Source organism: Anopheles stephensi, chromosome 3 (assembly GCF_013141755.1).
Source record: "Anopheles stephensi strain Indian chromosome 3, UCI_ANSTEP_V1.0, whole genome shotgun sequence".
NCBI lineage: Eukaryota > Metazoa > Arthropoda > Insecta > Diptera > Culicidae > Anopheles > Anopheles stephensi.
The window spans coordinates 82,215,854-82,234,522 of record NC_050203.1 but is presented as its reverse complement, the minus strand read 5'-3'; the positions used below and the strand labels follow the sequence as shown (position 1 = coordinate 82,234,522).

At 43.1% G+C, this 18,669-nt stretch overlaps 2 protein-coding genes across 14 annotated transcripts in view; one reads left to right on the top strand and one right to left on the bottom strand.

The window, feature by feature from the left end:
• The first annotated feature begins 686 nt into the window (after positions 1 to 686).
• On the top strand, positions 687 to 8,270 carry LOC118513651. Of its 2 annotated transcripts, none has more exons than XM_036059736.1 (5): positions 687 to 767; positions 2,867 to 3,761; positions 6,189 to 6,338; positions 6,415 to 6,578; positions 6,643 to 8,270. In XM_036059736.1, exons 2-5 carry the CDS (start codon positions 3,362 to 3,364, stop codon positions 7,786 to 7,788), a joined length of 1,860 nt encoding a protein of 619 aa, XP_035915629.1. In that variant the 5' UTR covers positions 687 to 767; positions 2,867 to 3,361; the 3' UTR covers positions 7,789 to 8,270. The 2 variants fall into 2 exon arrangements, with proteins under 2 accessions (XP_035915629.1, XP_035915630.1); XM_036059737.1 differs by having other exon boundaries at positions 701 to 767; positions 2,955 to 3,761.
• Positions 8,271 to 10,901: 2,631 nt separating this feature from the next.
• LOC118513650 (potassium voltage-gated channel protein Shaw-like) overlaps positions 10,902 to 18,669 on the bottom strand; it is a 60,043-nt gene continuing 52,275 nt past the window's right edge. For 11 of the 12 annotated variants that reach the window (XR_004906499.1, XM_036059728.1, XM_036059725.1 and 8 more), the window contains one exon: positions 10,902 to 13,331. Coding sequence is in view for 10 of the 12 variants with exons in the window: in XM_036059728.1 (XP_035915621.1) it covers positions 12,895 to 13,331 (437 nt within the window). In the remaining 2 variants the exon portion in view is untranslated. Of the gene's footprint in view, positions 13,332 to 17,498; positions 17,849 to 18,669 lie in introns of all 12 variants that reach the window. The other variant, XR_004906498.1, reaches the window with a different exon arrangement.

Below are 18,669 nucleotides of genomic sequence, written 5' to 3'. Positions count from 1 at the left end.
ATATGATTGAACGGTTAAAAATAACAAAACAAATTATTTTATTCTCGTGTTAATTATAAAATTCAAGGATTAATTGAACCAAAAAAAAATTGAACCAAAAAAAAACAAATGAATTAAATAAATCAAAATCAAAGTCATTGGTGCCGTGACTAGTATGAAGACATTTTTCCCTGTTTATTAGGCCTTCTCTATTAAATCTTGTGCTTCAAATTAATAGCAACATCTCTATTCAATTCACCACTCGTAATTAGAAACCCAAATCAAATCAATTTCATAAGTGCTATCAACATCCCACTACATCAACCTCTCGAAAAACCCCAGTCTCGAGAGTACTCGAAGGAATGTTGGAATATCTCACTCATCTCGTACCTCCAAGCTGTTTGCACGGTGCATCGACAGCCATATGTATAAGCATCGCAGCGATGTAACGAATCACCCTGCCAAACGAGCTGCAAACGGTAGTGAGCATAAATATTTGACCTTCCCCTTGATCTCGAGCCAGCAAGTAAAAGGCTTCACACACAGTGATGATCTTTAATCTTTCCCTCAGGTTCGGCGCCTCGTTGATCTCGTGCTGCAAAAAGAGTGGGGTTGAGCTGATGAATCAAGTCGGGGAAAAAAGAAAGATCTCTTTCTCCGAGATGGCCGAACGGATGAAAGCGATCGCCGAACCGAACCGGGCGCCGCGAGTATGCTTCGAGTGATCGTCTGGAACGGACGTGTACGGTGTACTGGTCGTTTCGTGCTACGGAACTGTGTTGCGAAAGGTTTGTTTTGGTGAAGATTGGGTGAAGATTAATCGAGTGCATCGTGTGCATCGGGTGCATCACTCCGATATCCGTTAATAGGCGAAGGTGTTAATGGTGTGTTTTAACGGTGTATTTTGATTACGATCGTGTGAGAGATGTGTGAAGTGAAAAACGGCGGTCTTTTAATTTATGTGAGATAGTTTCGAAAGAAGGAAAAGCTTTCATAATACAAGAGTTAATTAAAATGGATAAAACATTTTAAGAAATCAAACAAGTTCAAGGTTTCCCCCGTCCAAAGCAACCGAGCGAAGGAAAAGACTTTGTGTAACCTTGGCATTAGTGGTGTTGGCTAGTGATTAAAACGTCATTATTTTTGTGGGTTACAAGCAGCTCGCAGCAAATGACCAACTTCGCACACGTACCGGAGACAAAACCGACAAAACTCTCGTCCGTACACACACCACACACCACACACGGACAGCTGGTACCAAGCGTACAGTAATTGGAGAAAGTTTTGTTGCCACAAGTCGGTTTGCGTGCAAGTCGGTTTGCGGTGCAGCCTCCAGCACTGGCAGGAAGATCTGCCGGTTACTGCCCCGGGGGTATAAGGAACGTACGAAAGTGACAATTTTACGAGGAACGAAGAGACAGAAAAGGAAGATGTTTCATTCAAAAAGTTTGCTTCGTATCTAATGCTTTCTTAAAATAATTGCTACCGCCGGGTGGGTTGTGATTGGTATTGGAGGAGGTTGATGAAAGTGTAATTAATTGGCGATAAATTGTATGACGATTGTCGGGTGGAGTTGTTTCCTTGTTGCGAGGGAAATAATGACAAAAATTGCGATGAACATGTTGTAGGAAAAGGGTTTTGAGTAGAAAAAATCGACAAGCTTAGCTTATTGAAAACACCAGAGGAGGTTTTTGGTTCTCTGAACGTCTCAATGCTTTGTATCATTGCTAAGCGCCTGAAGGTATGCAATATGAAATTTCAATATTCTTGCTGAGCTATGCGTTTATTGGTTGAAATGATCAAAGTAGGCCAGCTTTAGAGAACTATTTTTTATGTGATGAGCAGGAATCTTAAATTTTTCTTTAAGTTATAAAAAACAGTTTTATAAAGGTAATTCAATATTTTATCATAGAATATGTTTTATTCATTTCAAATTTTAAATGGATAAAGGCCATAACAATTATGTGAGAAGAAATTTTAAAATAAGGTTTAAAGTGATCTAATTAGTTGTCTCAACCCATGTCTTACTGATTTATTTACCATATTCTTAATGCTTTCAAAAAAATCTTCTATTATTCCGTAGCTCATTGGAAAAAAATTGAATAATTTCAGGCTCTACATTTACTCGCCATAGGTTAATTAGAAAATAAATTTATCCTATGTTTATTCATCATTATTTATTAACTTTTTTCTATATTGAAACCGTCCAATCCAATTCAATCATATATAAACCTTCTACAAAAAAGGCTTTCAAAACACACTCGCTTTAATCAAGCCGAAATTTCCATATTAATGCAATTCGTTTTTTTTTCTCGCGAAAATTAATCGAATAACACTCAACAACACCCCGCAACATGTCAGATATGTTTTATTTTAATAAAATTCCATTCGAAAAACAAAACCTTGCCACGGCACAGCGTTGTGCAGGAAGTATTGCGTATGGAGGCGAACAATTTACGAGCTGAAAATTGTTCTCGCTCGGCTGTGCGGTGCGATAAGGAGTGGGCAGGCGAATTTTCATCACATGCAACGTACCGTAATTTATGCATTCACTTTACACTGAGGCTATCCGTTACAGAGTGTGTGTGTGTGTTTGGAATGGTAGTGTATAAGGATACATTTCCCATCTCTCGGCAAAGGAAGAACCGCCAGCGAAGGCAATTGTTGTTTCCCTGGTGGAATGTTGTTGTGCCGGTCAAAAGTTGTATTGCGAGCGTGTGTCTGTGTGGTTTTTATTTATGCGAAATTTAAAACAATCTTCCCAGTGAGTGTGTGTGAGAGAGAGTATTAGTGTAACGCTTTTATATGTGTTCGGAAGGTCCTTAAACACAAATCAAATTGCCTAAGCTACACTGAATCCTAATTAACGCTCGAACGATCGAAATAGAACATGGCTTCCTCGGCCATTTAGGCAAGGGCAGTAAAATAAATGTCTTTCTATTATGTGTGTGTGTGTGTGTGCGTTGTTGTGACAGTTAAAAGTGTAATGAATAAAAAGTAGCTCAAGATAAAAGGAAGAAGGAAAAAAAACCCATCGCCCGGCTTTTAAGTTTGTGTGACCTATAAAAGTTTCCGCCGTGTCGAGAAGTTGTTGTGTGAACAGTCTTAAAGTCATTCTAGCCATTCTTCTGTCCCACGCCGCAAAAGTTGCACCATCAGCCTCGTTTTGTGACCATAATTCCTAATTATGCGAAAAGGCGAACGTTGTGTGACTGTGTGACCGGGTACGAATGATAACACTCGCCGCCATGCTCAGAACACTGGCCTAAATGGGCACGACGAATTGAAAACCAAAGCTCTAAATTTACATCCAACTGTTTTATTTGTTGACCGTAACCTCACCGCACCGTCGTCGTCGTCGAATTTTAGCACCGTCAGCACCATGCTCATCAACGTTACAACTCGAAAGCGAAGAAAAAGGATCCCCATCGCAGGTTTGAGGTCAACCGTACCGTTGTGTTTGGTTTGGGCGCTTTTAGGACTTACGGTCGGTCCGTCTCACCGGTGTTCCGGTGCTCCTTCGCTGGCCGCAAAATTCTGGCCATCGATGAAGACGTACGACATTTGGGGATCTCCCACGGTCACGGACGGAGCGGCAAGGTCGAACGATTCCTTTGACCCAGTTACGAACCGGTACAATGGAACGGTGGTAACCGGTTCCGTCGCTGCCGTACGACGAAGCCGGTACAGCTACGGGGAACCGACCGGTGTCGCTTCCTTCTACGGTGACGCAAGCCATAGGCAACGGGACGGCCTGCCGGCACGAAGACGTTCTGCGAAAGGTAAATTAAAACTACGTACGGAGTGAAAGTTTGTCATTTGGTGGGATGTTGGTGATGGTTGTGGTGGAGAGAAAGTGAGCTTCGTGCGGAGGGAGGAAGAGAGGCGGGAAGGAAACCGGATCATGGTTGAAGGCAGGCTGGGAGGGTAAAGGGAAGAGTTGGGGAAGTTGTTTCGTGTAACAACATAATTGCAGTGTGATTGCATCGATCGGATTGACGGGTTTGGTTGTGGCATTTGCAACCTTCAGGCGAAAGTTCTGGATATCTTGTGGAACCGTAGGTTGCGTTCTTAAAGGAGAATGAGTAAAAATGGATGGCATTGGAACATGGAAAATTGAAGACTTTCTTATTCAAAAGGGCACTTAAGCTGTAGCATACATATACATATTGTACATGTTGTAGTTAATTATAGAATATCAAAATACGATTTAGGTCTTTGTTATATTGGGATCGATCCTCAGGAATTCTTCAATGTATCGTTCATTTAGGTCCATTTACCCTTAAGACAACTTAGGCAAAAAAAAGTGTACTTAAATGCTGCATGAAGAAGAAAAACGAGTGAGTGAAGAAGAGAGAGAGAGAGATAGAGAAAGAAACTAGGAGAGAGAGAGAGAGAGAGATGAATAATCAGGAACCTTGGATAAAATGAGTGCAACTTCATATTTCCTGGGATTAAGTTGGAAATGATTGCCCAAGTCCTCAGGGTTACTGTAAAACCTCATGGTGGACTAGGGCTGTGTTGATGCTCGAAGATGCTTTTGTATCGTTCTTACACGAAGCGTTCAAAGGCATATAAGTGAGTCATAATCCAAAGAAATCTTCTCTTTTCGTAACTACGATTGATTCTGCCAGTCTAAGAATTATTAAGATTTGTTTAGGATAACTCTTCCTGGCCTGGTGATAGACTTGTGCACTTTACATACTCGCTAGAAATCCATCCATCATACATGCACCTAGACACAACACCCTCGAATAGTGTGTTCCTCACTGCAAAAGTGGTGTACTACACCATAATAAACGATCTGAACTTGCTTGCTAAAACCACACACCCCTACTGCAGTCCAATGCTCTTAAAGCTTTCTCGCTGACTTCCAACGCATCGCAGAGTAGGGCGGTTGATGCATCCGGAAGTTAAATCATTACTTACACGAAAATTCATAACCCGCTCAGCCGCATGCCAAGTTCGTCTGGTAAGAAAAGCTCACCACTGCTAGCATCTGTTCTTCCTTCCTCGAAAAGAAAGTTGATAGTTCCTTGACGAGTATGGAGCGAGATGGAGTGCATGGTTAGTGGTGGTCGTTGCTTAAACAGATCTGACACCAAATTAACAAACGACCGTCGGGTAGGCGAATAGCGAAGAAAGCGTAAGGATCGTAAGGATAGTACCTAACTACGCCGTAATGCGCTTTACACGGATGGTGTAGTCGAGACGCCGGTCGACTGTAGCACTGTGCGAAGAGGCAAACAATAACAAAAATAAGTCACACAGGCTGCTGCTCGGTCGGTCGTTTGCAGTTGCAGCTGCACTTGCACTGGCGAACGTTGTGTAATGGTGCCAGTGTAGTACTAGCTGTTGAACAAGCTAAACACGTTCCTGTACAAGGCCGGGACAGGCGAGGCGAACTCAAGCATAAACCGGTGGGACAAAGTTTGCTGCCTTACACGGCAGGAGGTTCGTGCTGTGAGCGTAAGTTCACATTCTAGACACGAGACGGTAGATTTGGTTGTGCTCGGGGTTTCATGATGATGAAAGGAAGATGTTGGCTGGACGAGAGTCAAAATGAAGCAAGCAAGGAGTTCCCACTTGTTTGCTCTAGCGCACGCCTCTTCATCCAGGGGCACAGGAAGACGAACGAAAACGGCGTGGTTAATTGGGTGCTGAATAATCCATGGTGTGAGCTGCAAGTAATCGTAAATGGGTTGTAAGAACCCCATGGCTGAAGATGGCGTGAAAGGTTTGTATGGGTAGGCAGCGAGAAAGCCGATTTAAAGCAGGACTGCTAAGGGATCATTTATTTTTGGAAGAATACTTAAGTACCAGGTTCGGGATATTCTGTAAACTTTTGGTCAAGTTTTTGTTGCCTCCACGTCCTGAAGCAACGTGGCGCAATACTTGCTTGATACATACTAAAGAGAGAGAGAGAGTGAAACAGGGCTTTAATGTGCCTCGGAACTCGGCTGTGGTGGACGTTTTAATGGGCCGAGTGTAACCTTTCATCCCAGAAAGCTCAGAAATAGGATACCGATCCTAGGCAAATAAATAGCCTCGGTGCATTCCTATCAGGGTTGTGGGGCGAAGCCATCGAGACACACATCTTCATTACCCTGCTACCCGAACGAGCTGCTCATGAATAGTTAAACACGTCCAACGCCAACCCTCTCCCAACCTCGGGACCGGATGCTGATACCTTATCCTCATTTCCTCAGTGCTCAACTTCCTACCGGTGCCGGTGGATGACGAGTGTCTGTCGGACGATGGCCGCCGGACGGGGATGTGCATGAACGTGTACGAGTGTCGCATCCAGGGAGGAACTGCTCGAGGTCAGTGTGCACTCGGGTTCGGTGTGTGCTGTGTGTGTAAGTATGGATAGCTGTGTTCTGTAGACGGGTGTGGAATTTCGAGCTTGGTTCATTTCATTTTCTTACCCTCAAGTTGTCGCCACCTGCAACGAGGAGATAGTGAACAACATTACGTACTTTGTGTCACCGGCCTTCCCCGGCATCGTGCCGAAAGATCTGGGAAGCTGCAAGCTGAAGATAAAGCTGATGAATCCCGACATCTCGCAGCTGAAGTTTGACTTCATTCACTTCGCGTTGGTAAGATTCGTTGGAAGTTGCTTGGGAGAGGTCGTTCTAAAGTTCTCGGTTCTGTTCTTCTCAGGGTCAACCGAATCGACGCACTGGAGTATGTGAAGGAGACCTGTTCCGGTTAATAGGTGGCATCTCACCGTTTGACCTGTGCGGACAGAACTCGGGTCAACATCTGTACTACGACCTCAGTCCGAAGAGCCGTGCCGAGGAGCAGATCGAGCTGGAGATGAACTTTGCCTCACGCTCGTTCGCCCAAAGGCTTTGGGAGATCCGTGTGTCACAGATCCCTTTCAGTCAACGTTCGCCGAGTGGTTGCATGCAGTACTTCACCGGTACCGAGGGACTGATACAGACGTTTAACTTTGCGGAAAATGGACGCTATCTGGCGAACCACAACTATCGCGCTTGTATTCGGCAGGAGAAAGGCATGTGCTCTGTATCGTACGAACCTTGTGATGATCAGTCGTTCCGCATCGGACTACCAGGAACGGGTGGACAAGGACCTTTTGGCGGAGGGCCAGGTGGTGGTGGAGGAGGAGGTCCATTAGGTGGAATAGCTCCATCAGGAACTCCGGGAGGACCCATCTCAGGAGTAGGAACCTTCTCGGACCCATCACTAGCCGATGACCCACTAGCTCCTGCGGCGGATATTCCCGTGGAACCATCTCCTGTTGCCGATCCAATAGTTGAGGCATCTCCTGAGGCACCCGCGGCGGATCTAGAAACGGCAGCGGATGAACCAGTCCCCGCAGAGGAAGATCCCGAAGTAGCGGCCGACGATCCAGCAGCGGATGATGAAGGATCGGGTGGTGGTGGAGGTGGATTCTTCGATGGGTTCTTCCCATCGTTTTTCTCGCGCAGCATCTTTGACGATGACGAGGAACAGCTGAAGGGACCAAAGCGGCGAAAGGGTCGTGGTTTGGCGAAGGCTGACTGGCAATCGCGGCAGTTCGAAGGCGTCAACTGTCTCGACCGGATAACGTTACCATGCATCGTGGAGGACTTTATTGGCGTTGGGATGGGTGATCTGCCCACCTGCCGGCCAGTCCACTGCGGCAACTCACTGTGTCCTCCGGGTGTTTCGCCGTGTCGGGTGGAAACTTCGGTGACACCGTTCCGGCTGGGAATACACTTTGGCGAAGGAATCGATCGGGGCAGTCCGGAGGATAATTTGGGCGCGTGTATCCGGTACAATCAGATTCCATGTGCGGGTTAGTGACGGTGTAGATAGATAGGATGTAAGCAAAGGGAGTTCTGGAACTGTATAAAATAGGTTGTATCGTAATGTGTGTGTGAGAGAGTGAGAAACGTATTTATTTGCCATGAACGAGTGCGATGAGAAGTAGGTTAATAGACGAGTGCAGATGTACGGAGCAGAAGCACCATGTTTGGTAGGGTGCAAGTCATCGTACGCCTGTACCCACTTTGGGTTATTGAAATGCATTTTCTTTGTTCTGTTACACAGCTACACGGTTTCTTAATGTAATTGGTAAATGCATGTACGTCCACATAGATCTCCATCTCAATACCAAGCTAGTATTCACGTGGAGAAAAATGCAGAAGAAATGCTTCAGGAAAAGCATTTCTTGTCAGGCGGTTTTGCTTTAGTATTGATTAGTGATGTTAATGAATGATAGCAGATGAAAGTACCATAACTTATTTTAGAAATGAACAATAAAACATTATTAAAATGACAGTAATATGAGCGAGTTTCAAATATTGCATATATTTAGGCGAAGCGGGATGGAAGCAATTTTTTTTAACGGCAAACGAAGGTAATGTAAGCTTTTTTATACTCTTTTAACCATTTAATGAGCAAAATCTTCTCTTTTTAATCATAAAACTTAAATTAATGGAAATTCTTTGAAAATGTGCATTATTGTAAAATTCAATTAAACCCTAAAATATGTTGAACTGCTTTCTATTTAAAGAAAAATACTGCTTAATGATCAGTTGAATGAGCCTTCTTCTTGTCAAGATATGTGGTATGTTCATCAGTAGGTTAAGGATAAGCCAGGAGATAAACCATAAATGGCAGGCATGACTTATGAGGTCGTTAGGCCAAGATAAAGGACCAAAAGCTCACTTCTCGTCGGCCTTATTAAGACACTGATTACTGATACTGAAAATTGATTCGAAAGATTTTTAAATATATCATTCTATCTCTTAACTGTGGCGATAAATCTACCTTTTCGTTCTGATCATCTGATTGATCAAACTGATTTTATCGAAGAATTGCATACATTCAGGCGTAACGATAATCTTGATCCGATGCTAATGGGCAATTTTTTTTTCGTTTAAACGTCAGATTATCTGGACATATTCTTTTCGTTTTATCGATTGATGAGTAGTATCTCTTCGCTCATTCCTCTTTCAACCATTTCATCTCTTTCGCCTAACGACTTAATAACAACCTCCTCCTCGATCAACCACGCTCAACCATCACTCCCCGCACGAATCGTCACATCATCTCATGCACGATAATAAAACCGATGTCATCAAAATATAAGCTGATAGATAAATAGATAAAAACAAGAACGTACTTTAGTATCGCTGAGAGTGTACCTCCCCGGGTTTGTTTTACGATTCTTGCCCCGGTTAATGTAGGCCGAAATATGGTTTCGTATTGGGTTAGAACGACCGTGCGCATGGAGACTTTATGCGTCGGCTTGCCGTAAAACATAATTTCTATCACTTTACCTTACCTTGGGGAGAGCGAAGAAGAACCAAACAAAAAAAAAAAAACAAAAACTCGCCCGTGAAAACAATTGATCGAGACGGTTTATGTAGGTTAAGAGCATTCCGCTGTCATAAAGGTCGTATCGGTCTGTATGGTGCGTGCGGTTGGATGCGGTCGTGTTGGAAGCTTTCGGATTCGGTCCAGCGGGTTGGGCGATGTGTGATAAAAAACGATTCCCTTTGTTGAGTGCCGGTGTGGGATTTGAAGTTGGTCATAAGTTCATTTTTAAGGTGTTGAGAGTTTAATATTGGTACGCTTGGCATTGGGGATAGATTATGATATAGTTTCGAAGTGATTTTTCTTTCTGGAAGTTCATTTATTTCCAACAATTCTGAAGAGAGAGAGAGAGAGATTAGCACAAAGGCACAACTGTAGCAATTAAATTGTTTTAATTAACCTTCTCTTGCCTGGGGACGTATTCCCGCAGCCGATCACAGTACAGAACCGTTGACCGTTGACATTATTGCACGAGCTCTTCCCCGGGTACGTTATACATCCAAGGAAGAGAGAGAGAGAGGAGCAAAAAAAAATTAGCAAACGGCCATAATCACAGTGCGACAAAATTGGACAACTCTCGATACGGAGGCCTGTCCGGAGGCTCAAGCGTTGTATCGTTCGTTCTGATTTAATTCCATCGGGTGCAGAACATCGGGGCCTGCAGTAGCCGACGCCGACGTTAGCGAATGGGAATAACTTTCTCCAATTGACTTGAGCTTAATGGTTTCTTTATGAACTTTTGTACTACCCAGGGAGCGTTGATGGTAGCTTTTGTTGAAGCGAGTTGCAAAAATATCCGCACCAAAACAAAATAGCATCGAAGGAAATGGCGAACGTTGGTGCAATTTGTGTAGTTTCGTCGGGTCTAGCCAGTCAGCCAACCAGCCGGCTTACTTCATCCTTCTCGGCAGTGTGCACGTTGAAGGGTTCTTCGTTCGTTGGTGGCCCAGTTGTCCAGTTGGTAGAGTACGGTAACGGCAGCGGAAATTTTGTAGTGTACGTGCCGTGCTTGGGCAGAATGAAATTTTAATCTCGTACTTTATTACCACCGAGCGCTGCTACCGGTTTCCAGCCGAGACCCTTTTCTCGAGCCGGGCGAGTTGGGCGAGAAAAGAACACTTCGACCTCGGCCGTGAAAAGATTGCAACAACTTGAAGTGCAAGGACGGAGACCCTTCTATGGATGGTAGTAGTGTAGCAGTGTGACCGTAGACAAGTTGGAAAAAGAGCATTGTGGTACGATTTTAATGTTCCGCTGGTAGACAGGAAGCACAGATTGAAGGACCTGAGAAGGGAAGCCCGGGGCATAAATCTTTGGGATAAAAAGTAAACCAACTGAGCTAGGTAAGAGAACCAAGAGCAAGAAAAAAAATGGGTCAGATGGGTTGTCGGAAAGGAATATACTTAAGGGTCTGAGGTTGTTTTAGAAACTCCAAGAGCTTTTCTCACCGAAAAAGAGAAACACATCCTTCAGGAAAGGTGCAAACAATTAACGTACAGAAAACTTTAGAGTGAAGGAAAAAAAGGAAGATAAATTTCTCGGTAGTAAAAGAAAATGGTGGAAAACTTGAAGAAACATCGCACTCTGTCACGTAGCTTTTGTGGTAATTATTTTTATTTTTCCGATTCTTTCCATGCCGTGTTCTTAAGCCCGAAAACACACAGATAATTCAAATGAAAAAAAGGGAACGACATTAGAAATGTTATCACAAACTCATTTCATGTTTAGTTAAATGCTTTTGTTCCGACAGTAAAGAAAAATCGCCGCATTGTTTATGTTGCTCAGGTTAAGAGCGTCGCTTCAAAATCCGATTATATCTCTCCGAGCATGATAAACACGTCCTTCGTCCAGACAAAAAGAATCACGAAAAAAGGTAAAAATCCAAAAAATAAAGAAAGAAAGTAAGAGAGAGAAACCTGAGAGAAGGACAGAAGAAATTGCATTTGTCATGGCATTTGTTTGCTCCGGGGATTCATTTTCATTTTCATAAGCGCCAGCTCATATCGAAACGATAAAAAAAGGATAAGGAAAAAATATGAAATGCTACTACATTTCCACTGCTGTTTTCTCCTTCATATTTTTTCCTTATCAGTTAATTCCTTTTCCCTTAAAGTGCCATCTTATGAATGCAGTGTTTTTGCATTTGCTTTTCCGATGTTGTGTTTTTCCTTCCTTTAATAAAGGTGCTCTTGCTTTGCTTTTCGTCTTCTATCACTTCCTTTTCAAATTTGCAGCTTCCTGTTTTGCATATTATGGTTTGAGTTTTTTATTTTTTTTTGTTGTTGTGAAGCTTCATAATTTCTTAACAGTGTGATACCGGGAAAAGTGAAGGGATTTTGCATTTCTCCCTGTCATTTGCACGGTGTGTAGTTTAGTGAGTTTTTTTCCTCTTCCCGTTTTGCATCACCCCTTTATGGTTTGCTGTTTTGATTTACATTAATTGAATGCATTTGCATCGAAGTACACCGCACTTGAGCTTGGTTAGAAGGATCAAGTTTTTGCTTTTGCCTTTGTAGAGTATCTATTACTATATTTCTTAGCCAAGTAGAGAATTTTACATTTGAATCGATTAGTGTTTTTTTTTGTCCTGCCTTCCTTCTTTTATTTCCATTTTGCCACGCAAGGGGTTTGCGTTTGCCTTTCCTTCTTGCGGCTTTCTGTGTTTTTTTAAATCTACTTTTATCACATTCAACGCTTATGATTTTGTGTTTTCTGTTTTGTTTTTATATTTTTGCATTTGGGTTTGTTTACGAGGGGTTTTTTAAATTAAATTTCTTTTTTTAACTTTCGTGAAGTTAAACATGACATGAATTATCATGTCAAATAAATATTTTTTTAAATAAAAAATAGAAAAAAGTTCTCAACTTTTTGTAGGAAAAACGGATAAGATGACATGAAAAGAGAGAGCAAAAATAATGCTTCGATTCTAGAGAAACCTTTTTCCATTCCACTTGTAGATGTAGCTGGCTTTTTTCGTTCATTTCTATGTGTGTGTGTGTGAAAAACCGCACTAGACCGAGTTTTGTAAAAAAGCACCATAACGAAGCACTGCCAAGCGCATTCGGCAAATCGGAGAGAGCAGTACAGTGTAAAATATTCACATTTATTTCTCATTTTTATAGTATGTTTACTTACATCTTATATCTCGATTCGATTAAAACTATGCTTGTCATTGCTGTTTGTTTCTGTGTGTGTGTGTATGTGTGTTTGGTTGCCTGTTGAAGCGTGAAGGCATAATTGAAAATTGAATCATCATCATCATCATCAGTTTCGTGGCTTCCTTAGCCAAAGCCGGAACGCTGTAATATTACGCTAGCAAAGTGAGCTTTAGCTTTTGCGGTACAATTATTTTACACACGTAAACACACGTACAGACGATTTTGTTCCAGAGCACGACTTAGCATTGATTTTGTGAGCTGTGAAAATAGAACCTTACACCCTGCTCTTCTCAGACAAATATCCCTTACATACAACGAGTGTTTGATTTTTTTATATTTACATGGCTTTACATGCCGCTGCCGGGTACGGTGTGGGGTCGAGTTTGGCATACCTTTGGCGGTGCTTGGCGATTGGCAGCTTGAACGCTCAAAGAAAACTTTTCTCCTCGGACGACGTCTCCTTCGCCGTGGTGCCGTTGCTCTTCAGCACCGAGCTCGTCAGCTGTCCGCTGGCACTTTTCACGATACTACACTGGCTGGTACTGTTGGCGATCGGTTTTCCACCGGCTCCGTTACTGTTGCTCTTGCTGACGACGTTGTTGTTGTTGAGGACCGTTGTGCTGTTGTTGTTGGTGGTGTTGGTGCTAGTAGCATTGCCGAGAGTGGCCACCGGTCCACTGTTGGGGGCCGTCGGTGTGGTAACGGTCGGTTTGTAGCTTGAATCGCGCGGCACCAGCATCATCGGTGTGGGCGCAATGCTCGGCGGACGGACCTCGAACGTTGGTTTGCACATCGCGAGGGCTGGGTTGGTGTGAAGGCCCACGTTTTTCGGACACATCGCCACGATACTGGCACCGATCGGACCTGGTTTCGGAGGGGGATGGGACCAGAGAAGCGGTCAGGAAATTAGTGACAAATTGAATGATGATCTGCGAGACAGGTCGGGACAAACGAAAGGAGGAGAGTACACAGGTAAACAACATGCCTGCAACATGGCTACAAAACAATCATCAAACCATCAAACAGATTCTAGGAGAGAGAGATACAGAGAGATACAGAGAGTTGGAAAGAGTGAGACAGTGAAGAGATGGAAAAGTCCACCACAGTTCCGATAGGTGGAGGGATGCCAACATGGAACATCAAACGAATCGCTAAGTAGAAGTAGAACAGTGACACAACGAGGGTAACTGTTGCTGGCTTTTTTTTGTTCGAGTTCTTCGAACAACCCAACGATTAGGATCTACAACGAACGGGAGCAGATAGACATTGTGCTATCGAGGGATTGGTAGTACTATGCTAACATCAAAGATTAGTTATTGAAGTGTACAGACAAATACATAAATACTGATGAAATTCAACCAGTGGAGAATAGAGTATAACGATTGGAAGTTTGTGACGAATGATTGGAAAGGATTTTTATAGGAATGACGATGGCTTTAGGAACATAAATCGACCTTTAAACGGTGGATTAAAACCTTTAATTGAGAGAATATTGTACAAAAAATAAGATAAAGCTCTTATGTCCTACCGATTGCATACATTTAGGTGTCTTTCATTAGAAGATTTTACAATTAGCTTAAATCTTTAAACCTTGTAAAGTTAAGGGAAAATGTGTTGTAAAACGCCTTAATGTATGCAATTTGCAACTCATAAGCATTGGTTACAGTGTTAAAATTAACCTTTCTCCTTCAATAAAACAAGATGGGATAATTGTCTGAGAAATTACTCCAAAATGAGGAAATGAGGTGTTTAGTTTCTTATGCAAGCAAACCACGCTCAAGCCCGTGATCTTAAGTCTTCTTTTAGTTGTGCGTGTGGTTAATTTATGATGAAGCTTGAGGTGGAGATTTGAGATAATTTGTTTGAATCTTTAAGCAGACGCCTGGAGGTGTGCCTTAAAGCAAGCTGGGTTGTATGAGATGAGAGAAGGATGTGTTCGCGTGCTTAAAAGTGATGACTCTCTACTGGGACTGTGTTAATGTGGGAAACGTGAGATGAGCTGTTGAAGGTGCGCTGACACGCATTAAGGACATCTAGAACTACGACAGCAACACTCATTTACTAGATTGGAAGGAACCAGACGACGACATTAAACCATCAATGGCCATTAAACACACACAGATAGATAGATACGGATACATTCATTTTGCTAGTCTAATGTCTACTACGGGAAGGACATACAACACTCTTGGTGAGGATTATCTATGGAGTGATTAAAATTTTACATCAAATCACAGCTAGTCAGCTAGTCTGATGCACAATTATCCCCCGAGCGCGCTTCCCAGCACTTTGTAAGGTGCGGTAAATCAGAAGTTTTCATTATTGGGGCATGATTTATTAGAATTCCCACCCATACACTTACAGCCAAACGCCGAGATTGGGTAGACTGCTTGCCGGAAAAGCGCTCACGACATCAATCACAATGAAATCTCAGTTCCGAGCTGCTGAAATTGCTCGCATAATTCCCTAACTCAAGCTTATAATCCTGATTCAACCTTCCAGCCAAGCAAACGCAGAGCTGGAGTTTGGTGGAGTGAATGAATTTAATTACGCCAGGATGTCGGTGCCTGGCAGGGAGCTTTTCAAGGGCAAAACAGAATTTAAATGTTGTGTTTTTTGTTCCAGCACGTTGGGCTTATTTTTCCATGTTGAAATAATCAAAAGAACACACACAAACACATGTTGATTGAAATCACTTCATTCATGTGTTGGTAATTTGTACCCATTGCTGTTTTTGCTGTTGCTTCACGCCTATTGACACACGGAACGGCAAAACTGAACATATCGGCAGAATCAATATTTGGACGGCATTGTTTGTGGATGGCCGTTTTGTGAAGTGAAAAAAGGCCCACCGAACGCCGAAGCAGGATTTCCCAAAGCGAGAACATTCCTGTTTTTCTTTTTCGCCCTCGAAGCTGCTGAGCGTTTTGTAACGGATGAGGGTCAATTGGCTAAAAAAAGCTCTCGCAGCAAGGGAAATAAAGCTCCGTACGGTTGGTGTTATCAGACGTTGCTGTCGGTCGGTAGACGGACCGGAGAGAAGCGTATTGAAGCGTAGAAATAGCATTTTTCAGCGTGTATGTTACACCAAAGTTCCTGGAACGGGGAAAGAATTCCAGCAACCGCACAGTTTACTCCGGGATAAAAGTGATGCTTCACCGGCTTCAGCAACGCACACAAATTCAAGCAAAAACTACCACTAGCACCACTCGCTCCACGGTGAGATAATGGGTGGTAGAATTAGTTGTGAATAGCTTTTACTCTTCACCGCCGGAGTTTGCCGGGGGAATGGTTTTTTTTTGTGTGTGGCCTCATCTCTCGACCTGTGTAGTGTGATAAACGATGCCAAAAAGTTGACCAGACCGGTAGTTTTTTTTGGCGAAGGATGTTAGCACACCCGGCTACCATAACCGGTTGGTGCTGGTTAGTGTGTGTGAAAAATGGACGGGAAAACACGTTGAAAGCTAGTCGGGCACGATTGTGTGGAGATTAGTGTAGTGTTGGCTTTATTTCTGGAAAAGTTCACCTGCATGCACCTGCAGATGCCAGGACGGTGGCAAAAAAGTGCACCGTGCACCGTTGTGAGTGCCAGTGGATAGTGAAGATAGTGCCCGGGAATATGTTTCACCAAAATTCAACAATGAGGTTTTTGATAAAATATATCTTGTGGTGCTATCCTGAGGGGGGGTAGTCTCGGAAGGCTTGGTGAGCCTGGGGAGGTGTCTTTGTTATTTTTATAACACAAAAAAGAACTTCAGTGGAGAGATATCGGGATGGTACAGCGAGGTGGTCCTTTTATTTTGGGACGTGTAATGATGCTATCACTGCTGTCAAATAATGGTGGTGGTCAATAAAGTTCGTCCCTGGACATAGTTTTAAGAGGTATCTGTACAGAAGATATTGTAGAGCTATCGTTGGATTCGATCGTTCCGGGAGCGTTCGTAGCCTAAATTGAAGTCAGTATTGGGCTGAAGGTTGGTTACTGGGATCAATATTTTTTTTTATGCAGGGAAGTTGTTAATCTTCCTTTTGTGTTATAAGTGGAAGTCTCCACAATTAAGTTAAGTACAAAGTTCTTTGACAATTGTACTGTATATAGGAAGGATTTTTAGTGTACGGCATCTTCTCTAGAAGCAATCGAATCCAATCATAACTCCTTTGGTAAGTTATTTTAATATAACTGGCCTATAAAAATTGAGCGAACCTCTAGAATATTTCCAACATATTGCCATATGTTCTCCACTATTCTATTGCAACACTAGACCCCATTCCTTTTGAATATACCCAGCTTTGACATAGTGGTGAAAGCTGACAGTGGCGAAACTTTCCCACAAGCCCACTAAATCACACCACATCAGAGCGAAACTTCTTTTCTGCCTCGTGAACGAATACCATAATGGAGTGCTAGTGGCGTGCGTTATTGTGTGGTCATTTTTTTTTGCTGCTGTGCATCAATAAATCAACGGATAATCAACTCGTGTGATGAGGGGAAAAAGTTTTGTTTGTTGGCTCGTTTAGATAGCTGCAAAGTTTAATCATGATGCGGTTAGCTTTTTTGTTTATTGGTGGAACCATATTGGATTTAGTGAAGGGAACGAAGTAACTCGCTAGGTTTGCATGACATGACTTGATTGGAGGAAGACTAGTGCTACTTAACAAAGGGAAGATTTAATTTGTAGACTATTTTTAAACGGTAGTTCTATGAACAATAAACGCTTGCATTCGGCGCGCCATTTTGTAAGGTGTTCGGACTCTAAGAAGGGGATGCTAACTCCTTCCAGGAAACTCGATCTAAAGGACTCTGTAGGTAGGTTTTTGGGTAGAAAAACGGATTAACAACGTCTAGACAGCAAGAGGAACATTGCTTGAACCGGAAATTGAACAACTCGGTCACACACTCTAATCACACAGGAGGACGGTGACAGCATATTGAACCGAAAGCATTCCAGGGAAACTGATCCTGATTCAAACACAAGACAAATGGAAATTCGGAACAGGATCAACAGTAAGGGGCAGGGAGCTATAGCTAACCGGGCACCGTCGGTGTATCCCACATCCTTCCCGGAAGGGGCCTTGTTGAACACGTCACGGGCACGAGGATCGGCATCGAACGGTGAAGGACAAGGGCACAGAGCACAGTGGGAAATGGGATCCTGTTCGTAGCCCCAATAAAAACCCAACAAATCACATTCCGTCTAGTTTTAGGTTGCTGGCAAAGATGTGTTGACTGAATTTGCGTTTCACGTTTATATGCTTCGGTGCGTGCATTCTCCCTGAAGCGTTTGCTTGATTCGGTCTTTGATTGTGCCTCTAGTCTCTCGAGAGCTTCGTGTTGACTTTGACCAGATTCATCGCATTCGAGATGCGCCGTTTGGTTTGTTCTGTGGAGAGAGATGAAGCCGATCAGTGGTGCCGCTGTGGATGAACTGGTTGGCCATTTGATTGCCCCGATGACAAGCGAACAATGTTCGGGTTGGTTGTTATATTTTTAATGTCGGAAGTCTTAAAGGAGCTACGTCAACGGAGCCAAGTCCTGCGAGGCGAAGAGTCATAAGAGACGGGATCTTGGGATCGAAATGAGACAGAACGATGATAAGGGTAGCGAAGAAAAACTGACATCGATTCAACGAGTCGACCTGGTTGGTGGTCTTGCGAAAATGATGGAAAATGTTGAAACAGTAGAATAAAAAAAAGGTGCGAAGAACAACACAATGGTGTGGTGGAAAACGACTTCCATTTTGATGGATTTTTCATTTGCTTTTTTATGTTGTGAAATTGGAAAGCAATTCCTTGTATTGCATTAACGAATGTGTGTCACATGTGAGGTGTGGTGGTGATAAGAGATGAAGAGAGAACGTTGAGAAACATGATAAAAATAATACACACGCACACACACACACATCCTCAAGGCTCGTACGTACACTCGTAGAACGACACAAACGTCCTGCCGGTGATGGCTGATGTCCCCGGGAAAGGGAGTAAAAGTCAAGCATATAAAACGATCGTTAGAGTTGGTGAAAACCCCGAGCAGATAAGCGGATAGCGGGACAGCAGTGGAGCTTAATATCGTTATAGAAACCATTTCCCCGTAACGTAGGGGCAAGATTTGAACACACATCCACACAACCACAGCACGCAATCGAGTTGAGGTTTTTTGGGGTATAAATTTTCATTCCCGGTCGTTCTAAAACCAGGGACCACG